Source organism: Zea mays, chromosome 9, assembly GCF_902167145.1.
Source record: "Zea mays cultivar B73 chromosome 9, Zm-B73-REFERENCE-NAM-5.0, whole genome shotgun sequence".
Lineage (NCBI taxonomy): Eukaryota > Viridiplantae > Streptophyta > Magnoliopsida > Poales > Poaceae > Zea > Zea mays.
Genome location: NC_050104.1, coordinates 131,542,714 through 131,550,846, shown reverse-complemented (window position 1 = coordinate 131,550,846; position 8,133 = coordinate 131,542,714). Strand labels below are relative to the sequence as shown.

Sequence of the window (8,133 nt, the reverse complement as noted above, 5' to 3'; positions counted from 1 at the left end):
ACAAATGAATCGCTAGAAAAAGAACAATCATCTCACTAAATAAGGATATTTCTTTCAGAAAACAAGAATGATAACAACTTAAATATATTTACCTGCACAAATAGGAACATAAAAATAAAATTCAAGCTAATTAATATGAACAAAAAGGATATAATAAATTCTCCCTCTATTTTTTTACCTTAGATTGCTAGAGTTGCTACCATAAACTACCAGAGATTTGCTGCAGCAGGAATGGCAAGAATCCAAACAAACTTGGGTTGGTGAAGCAACAGCAAGACGATGAGGATACTCAGAATCCATTACAATCACTTGTTCTGCATACATCAAGGCTAGAGCCAAACGATCTGGCTTTCAGAAAAAGAAAAAGAAAAAAGACATATACTTCTCTTTGCACTACTATCATTTTCCTTAGCATGGCCAATTCAGAGTGGCCGTGTGTTAACACCCCCCCCCCCAAAAAACTTCTCTCAGTCATGGCTGGCTACTTATCTTTACATCCAGACTATGTGACAAGAGGGCGTAGGACCACGGCCTAAACAGAACACTAAAACACGATAACGAGAGGATATTTATGGTTTCGGTACTCTAGTGGCAAAGCATATTTTCAGATCGTCCTGCAAAGGCTTTGGTGAGGTTGCTGTGCTGTCTTATTTGGCTGTGTCGTTGTGTGCTAGCTCAGGTTCAGGTTGGACTTGACGGCATTCGGTCCTAATCCGAGCCATGCCTGGCTCTCGGACTCCTTCTTGACTGGTTGAGCGTCTGAAGGAGAAGCGTCGCCTGCACCGGCGAGCAGAAATTAACCAAGCATAAATCTGACAGGGACTGGTCCATCTGGTTAGCTGAAGCAATTTCAAGGCGTCATCAGTTCAACTTCAAATACTATCAATGAACACAGTAAATAAACAATGTTGGGACCGAGATGAGAAGAGCAGGCAAGCACTTACCCACTTGCGTCAACAATTTCCCTAGAAATATTCAACTTCTTGGTGATGCCCTTGTACAGCTACTCAAGGTTGCACGACAGGTTCTGCTCGATGGTGGGTGCCTTCACGACCTGCCCGCCAGTGTGCAGGCTGTGCCCGTCCGGGATGCCGCCGCCGAACGAGATAATGAAATTAAAAAATACTGATGAACTATCCCCAAGATAATGTCATTTTGGCTATAAATCTGAATAAGCCAACGAGACATTCTAAAGAATACTGATGAAATTAAAATGAAACATACACTAACAGTGTATTTTAAAATGAAATTAAAATGAGGTACACTAACAGTGTAAATGTTTGATTAATCATACATCATAGCACACAGATTCCTCAAATAATTGTCACTACAATTTAAATTGGAGGGATCAGTGAGCTGTGGATCAAAGATGCAACATGTTCATAAAGATGGAACAGCTCTAGAACAAAAATTGTATTAGTTTATAGTTAAATGGGGGCACCATCACTTTGCTCCCAACCACCAAGTCTGTCAGCAGGATCTTAATTCGTGAACAGCCGGAACTCGTTGCCTAGTTTGTTCGAGTGGCGAGGCCTGAAACCGCAGGGACGAACATTCAGCAGCTCCAATGCCCGGTCCATCCGAACTTCCCCTGGCAACATAGAGTGACTCCAACTAAGTTTTCACTTGATAAATACAGGGTTTAACTATGCTTTCAGTATGAGATGGAGAGACCTTTTTTCTTGAAAGGAAAACAAACAGACTTTGATAAGGAACAACAGTACAATTTGGAACTGTCAGCACATCGTAAATGGTTTTAGCTACATTATATACAGTTGCATACATGTAGAAGCAGATGATGCCATCGTAAATGTGTAACTCCTGCGCTATTAAGACATTAATTAATGGATCATTCTGTCAAAAGTAAGAAGGCACAATGAAGTCTAAGGCATCATAAACACCCTTGGCTAGATTATAAGGTGAAACTACAATATAGGAGTTCAACAAGAATGTTTATTGATTGCATAAACAACATTAAAATACCAAAGCAATATCAAACTAATCACGTTCACTTGACACAACATTAAACTTGAAGTCATCACCAGCACCCTTAGCTAGATTATAAGGCGAAACTATCATCTAGGATATTTGCACTATTGCTAAATTGCCAAAACAATATTAAACTAACCATGCTCGAAAAAGTTGAAGTCATTATCAACACTCTTGGCTAGATTATAAACGTGAAGCTATCATATAGGAATTCCAAACAATAGCTTATTGATTGCAGAACAAAATCAAAATACCAAATTAAAATCAAATTAATCGCTTTCACTCCACAGAGCATTGCCATGAGCTACAATTACCTGTGAGCAGCAGCAGGAATGAACCTTCAGGTCGTGCGAGGAAAGATACTGTTTTGGCAACCTTTTCCAAGCACTCCTTACTCTACATCATCAACCAATGAATAATAGCCATTTCTCCTCGATATTTCCTCTCATCTCAAATGTTAAGAACTGATCAAACACTTTTTAATAGGCAATCTCTGGTAGGGTAGAAACAGTACCAGATAGGGAGGGTCGGCAACGATGACTCGGTAGGCGTGCTTCATCGCCGCCGGCAGCTCCTCCGGTCGGTTGTAGTCGTAGAAGGTGAAGTCGCAGCCGTACTGCCCGAACCGCTCGTCGTACTCCAGCAGCTGCGCGGGCACTCCGGGGTCTGTCTTCTTCAGGTAGGCGTAGAGCGTCGGGCATGCGATGCAGGCCACGGCACCGGCGGCGGAGCCTGGTCCAGAAGGGGAGACATAAGGGTATTGATTTGACCCTTTTGTGTTCCTTCCTATCTGATGTATGAACACACATTAATATTGGATATGTTGCTGACTTAATCAGTTCAGTTCAAAGAAGCCCGAGCAGCATTATCTCCAAATCAATACCCTTATGACTCGAGACCAAAACAGCTCCGCATCATATGAGGTCACACACCTTTATGGGGGGAGAGTAGTAGGGATTCAGTGTTCCAAAGTTCAAGGACCCAAACTGTATGATAAGATGAACATATACAGTTATGAAAATATGAACATGAAACTGAATTTTATATGAACATGAACACAAGAGAACAGTATAGCAGTAGGCAGGCAGCAGGAGGGCAGAGAGTGAGGGGCCGTCTCCCTCCGAACCAGTCCCTGCGTCCGGGCGAAACATGACCATCATATATCTATATAGGTGTGTGTCCGTGCGTTGCGACGGCGTAAAAATTATTCGATAAATGTTAGTACATAATAATTACATGGAAACGAACAACATATATATTAGAGAATAAAAAGAACTGATTCTGAACTTCTCTTTATAAAAGTTCATAGCTAGCATTTTTCTTAGAGAATCTCTAAGACATTCTACATGTTTCTTTATAACAAAATTTAGAAAACAAATAAAAAAACTCCAATAGATAAACTTCTCTAAACCACTCTCCAAAACCATCCTTCCTTCACTCCATTTTTGAAGAGGCGGCTACATTTAGTTTTCTTGTTTTTCAACAAAGAAAAAATATGATAAGCTATCGAAGTATAGAGAACAAATATTGGAAAACCTGTTGCAGATAAGAGAGATATACAAAAATAATATTCATTGAATGGCTCTCCAAATGTTAGATATAGAGATTGAAATTTACAGAGGCTTTTAGAGTTGCTCTTATTGACCCTATACTATCAGTGTCAAATCCAAAATCAACTTTTGTCAGAATCAATAACAGCTATATTAGTAAAGCATAAGACATTAACAGCAAACATTTATACCGGATAAGGAATAAACTCATATGATTGTTGTCCTTGTGTGAGGTAAATAGGTAAGGGCTAATAGTCCATACCATTCAAGCTTTCCACAAGTATAGAATTGTAATCCAATCATCGGATGAAAAGGTGGATAAACTCCTAAAGGATAGATAAAAACATTAGTGAGCATTGAGCTTTGTTGGAAGTAACAAAAAGTGTGAAAAAACAGGATCTAAAACAGAGCCCTACCAAATGTGATTAAATAGTAATTGGTTATAACAGAAAAAACAACCTTTCATTAAACAATATCATGTTTGATTTCTTACTGATGAGCAAAATATTTCTAAAGTTAACATCAAACATCAGCATCTAATTAGGTAGATAAAGTATCACAAACTATTACATAACATATAAACACAAACAAAACAGTTAGTGTGCAAAATGTTCTCCAATCGAAACAGAATTTGCTGAAATAATAATATTAAGCAGCCTTACTTTCATAAACAGGAATTGTCAATCTACAGTATGTCAACGCAGTCCACCAATCTTGTAATTCCAGATATATCTGCGTCAATAATAGATTATGCAAGACAGTGGAATGTAACTGAAAATTTGAATGGATGGTTATGGTGGTATTCATGGTCCATATTCCATAAAATAGTTGGACTAAGAACCTGTCTTGTTAGAACGAATTTTACAAAGATATAATTCATTCAAGTCAGCTTGATTTGCATCCAATAACTAAATGGTCATATTATATACGGACAATTCCCTATATACCACTGCAATTTTGTCTATTGTCTTATTTATCATCTCAAATATCCTAATCCCTTCTAAGCCACTCAGATGCAATTTCTTACGCTTCCATATCATCTCCAATGGCATAGAAGGGATTAGAACATTTACGACGGTAAATAAGGTATTGGGCAAAATTACAGTGGCATACAAATAATTTTCTCTATTATATAAACTTGAAATTTACCTTCAATAGTGTTTCGCACGTGTGCAGCAAAGTAGTTGAGAAAGCATGGTACAGATTTCTCTCTAACTGTTTGATTATCTTGTAGATAGAACCTGCTTCAGCCTTATCTATTTCCCTCATTAAGGTAATATATGTATTAGGTACAACAAATGGACTCGATGATCATTTTGACCAGATGTCAGAGTTTTTTTCAGAGATATTTAATCTTTAGACAAGGATACTTCCTGATGAAAGAAATGAAGATGCTTTATCCGATAACTGTAGTATTTTGCTTCTCATATTTTTTATCTCTTCCACATCTCTAGAAGCACCACATTTTTGGCATGTATAAGCCTTTTTACCTATAGTGTCAGATAAACACAACTTATAAGATTAAGATTAATAACCGATCAAACAAAATGAGGTCTCCAATTTCAACATAATATATATTTGGTTGATCCACCAATTTTCAACTATTTCACCACAACCATTCAATAAGTACTTTTCGTCTTATTGGCAACCAACCTGAGTTGGGCAGCAGAAAGCCATCACATGCTTGGCTCTTGCACCTGAACCCCTCAAGTAGTGCATCCTCATCAAAACCCTGCATTGAGAAATTGTATAGAAGATACAGTTTGATGGTCAAGGATTGGTCAATTTGTCATGAAGGAGGTTTAAAAAATAATGAACAGGAAATAAACCTTTACACAGCGTGGACATGTGCAGGTGAAGAAGTACTGTTTCAGATCATTGTTTCTCTTCTTGGTGACTGCCGCAGTCTCAATGTAGCTTATAGATACCTGACAAGTGACAACAGACAGTCAGATACACAAACAATATTAACCAGAAAGATAACAATGGAAATGGAGAAAGAATGAAAGCGTGACATGCAATTTAAGGATTATATGATCAGGATGCAAGGTATAGATTCCTTACCTCTTCATCTTTATTTATCGGTTGCAATGCACGAACATATGCTGTCCTACCATCAAATATCAAAACTGCATTTGGTACACAACTAAATATACCCAAAAAAATGGATGAATAGAGAAGGTGGTGATATATTAATTGATCTAATCTGGTAAAGATAATAGATAAACGAATATATAGCTAATAGTTTAGCATACGACCTGTGGTTAATAATCGAAGGAGCTCCCACTGTGAAAATGTAATCGAGGTTGTCAATAGCTAAACCCTGCAGGATATTCAATGATGGACTCAGCAACATCTATATCTATATAGAATTTCACAAGCAACAATTGCATTGAAGAAAGATAAACACAAAGCACATGCTAACAGAAGGATTAGTGCTTGTAAGCTACAACAAACCAGTGCATTATAAATTTATGCTCATTACTGTTGCATGGAGTCAAATTGAAGCTTCACATAATTTCTCTGAATCGTAGAAGATGATTTTTTCTGCAACAAGAGTGGGGCGTTAAAAATTATATTCTACACCTAGCCCGGACATATAAAAAAGGCAGAAAAAGACACAAACAATTAGCACATTGGCATCTCCCTTACTTATATATTTAAATAACAATAATCTACCAGTTTAGTACCAAAATTTCAGTCTAAACATATGAAGCATTCAACTTCAGCTAAATTCCAGAGCTGAAACTATCACCTGCGACCGAAACAAGATAATTAGAACACCCTAGGCCATAACTGATGGTGATATAGCCAACAAAGAATCACAAATATTACCATATATAAAACATTGGGCAACGAACTTGCATTTGGCATAGTCATTTTCAATCTTCTCAACTTTCCTTTTGTTCTTCAACATGTACACAATCATCAGTTCGAGTTACTGGTTAGTGGTTAGTTTACTGTGATGGCAACTGTTGCTAATAGACTGAAACGTCACGGCTATAAAAATAGCACCAATTTTTCTTTTATATTTGGGGTTTCTGATTATGAATACATGCCAAAATAGATATTAAATTGATTATTCTAACTGGACAGACCAACAGTATTATCAACCTTGTTGAGGCCGAGCTTGTAGGGAACGTCTTTCATCTTGTTGAACTCGCCGATGTGCCTAGAGTTCGCCTTGAACGCCTCGAACCTGCTCTGCTTCTCCGTGAGGTCCCGCGACACGGTGTGCACGCTGCTCCACCGCTCGTACATGCTCTCCTCCGACTCCAGGTCCTTATCCGTCAGCAGCAGGGCAACCGTGGCCGGGTTGGTCTGCGAACGATGGGGCCACACGCTGTCGACGTTGTCGATACCCCATGGCGATGGTGTGGTGCCTCGATGTGGGGAAGCGCCGAACCGGGGCAGGAATTGGGGACACGAACGTCGACGCGCGGAAGCGCCGTCCGCGAACGGGAAGGGAGAGGAACCTGGGATTTGGGGACGCCATGGGTCGAGGGCTCGGAAGCGCCATCCGCGAACAGGAAGGGAGGGGAACCGGGGATTTGGGGACGCGTACGTCAACGCGCGGAAGCGTCGTCCGCGAACGGGAAGGGAGAGGAACCGGGGGCGGGATTTGGGGATGCCATGGGTCGAGGGCGCGCACGTGGTTTGTGCCGGCGAGGAGCCGGGGCTAGATCTGCGCGCCACGGGGATTTCGGGGAGGAGAATAGAGTCGGGCATGCTGTGTGCGGTGGAGACGGTGGAGGGGTGGTGGGGAATGGCGGGGGAACTGAAGAGCTACTACCTTGGGTTGTGATGACGACCTTGACCTTGTTGCCATCGTCGTCGAGCCCATGGTGACCTTGGTGGGCAGGGACCGACGACTCTGAGCCATGAAGGCGGCGACTGACCGTCGTGGGCATGAGGTGCTCGACCGAGCCAATGGTGGCCGGCGGCGCTAGCCCAGACTTATGCGGCTGGTGGCGCTCGACCGGGCGCGCGGGGATGGCGATGGCGGGGTCGGACCTTCCTTCCTTGGAGCAGCCGCGCGGGGATGGCGAGAGGGGAAGGCAGCCACGCGGGGATGGCGATGGCGGGGTCGGACCTTCCTTCCTTGGAGCAGCCGCACGGAGATGGCGAGAGAGAGCGGGGGCGGGGATAGCGGGATCAGAGTTTCCTTCCTTGGAGCAACCGCGTGGGGACAGCGATGGCGGGGTCGGACCTTCCATGATGGCGGCCGAGAGAGGTAAGCGGGGGTGGAGATGGCGCCATGGCGGGATCAGACTTTCCTTCGTTGGAGCAGTCGCGCGGGCGGCGGACTGGAGGCAGAACCGTGCACCAAATTGTGTGTACGTCTACACTACTGTCTTATAGAGTAGTAGAGATTAGCAGAAGTCAAGCACATGAATCAACATGCTTGGTTTAACTATTTAGTTTTGAGAGAAAGAACTTTAATGTATCAAAGGACTAGAATAAATTCTTTTGACATTTATTAAGTGTTAAATTAAGTACTGATACCAAGTGCACTAAGGGGCACATATATATATTTGGTAGAGGCAAAATCTTGTTATTCCGATGCCAACGAACAGTGCATGCTTCACTTCAG

The 8,133-nt window shown here is 41.6% G+C and overlaps 1 protein-coding gene across 32 annotated transcripts; it reads right to left on the bottom strand.

The window, feature by feature from the left end:
- Nucleotides 1-257: 257 nt before the first annotated feature.
- On the bottom strand, nucleotides 258-7,866 carry LOC103639092 (histone-lysine N-methyltransferase ASHR1). 32 transcript variants are annotated; one of them, XR_004852787.1, is made up of 17 exons: nucleotides 6,654-7,865; nucleotides 6,375-6,447; nucleotides 6,192-6,294; nucleotides 6,025-6,086; nucleotides 5,798-5,862; nucleotides 5,604-5,644; nucleotides 5,369-5,467; nucleotides 5,193-5,271; nucleotides 4,910-5,029; nucleotides 4,689-4,795; nucleotides 4,202-4,271; nucleotides 3,802-3,865; nucleotides 2,873-2,975; nucleotides 2,504-2,779; nucleotides 2,304-2,385; nucleotides 945-1,591; nucleotides 258-839 (listed from the first exon to the last, which is right to left on the bottom strand). XR_004852787.1 is itself a non-coding variant. In XM_035962668.1 (14 exons), the coding sequence occupies exons 1-10, from the start codon at nucleotides 7,266-7,268 to the stop codon at nucleotides 3,031-3,033; spliced, it is 1,356 nt and encodes a 451-aa protein (XP_035818561.1). In that variant the 5' UTR covers nucleotides 7,269-7,864; the 3' UTR covers nucleotides 285-839; nucleotides 945-1,591; nucleotides 2,304-2,385; nucleotides 2,504-2,721; nucleotides 2,922-3,030. The 32 variants fall into 32 exon arrangements, 15 of the variants coding, with proteins under 15 accessions (XP_020399673.1, XP_035818560.1, XP_035818559.1 ...); XR_004852780.1 differs by having other exon boundaries at nucleotides 2,873-3,121; nucleotides 5,604-5,649; nucleotides 6,654-7,864; XR_004852782.1 differs by having other exon boundaries at nucleotides 2,922-3,121; nucleotides 6,654-7,864.
- Between the last annotated feature and the right edge of the window lie 267 nt (nucleotides 7,867-8,133).

Coding starts and splice junctions, on each gene's coding strand:
- LOC103639092 (XM_020544084.2), bottom strand. CDS start 7,268: ATGCCCGACTCTATTCTCCTCCCCGAAATCCCCGTGGCGCGCAGATCT. Junction 5,686..5,797: donor CCTTCGATTATTAACCACAG/GTCGTATGCTAA, acceptor GGGTATATTTAG/TTGTGTACCAAATGCAGTTT. Junction 3,122..3,801: donor ACTTGTGGAAAGCTTGAATG/GTATGGACTATT, acceptor GCCCGGACGCAG/GGACTGGTTCGGAGGGAGAC.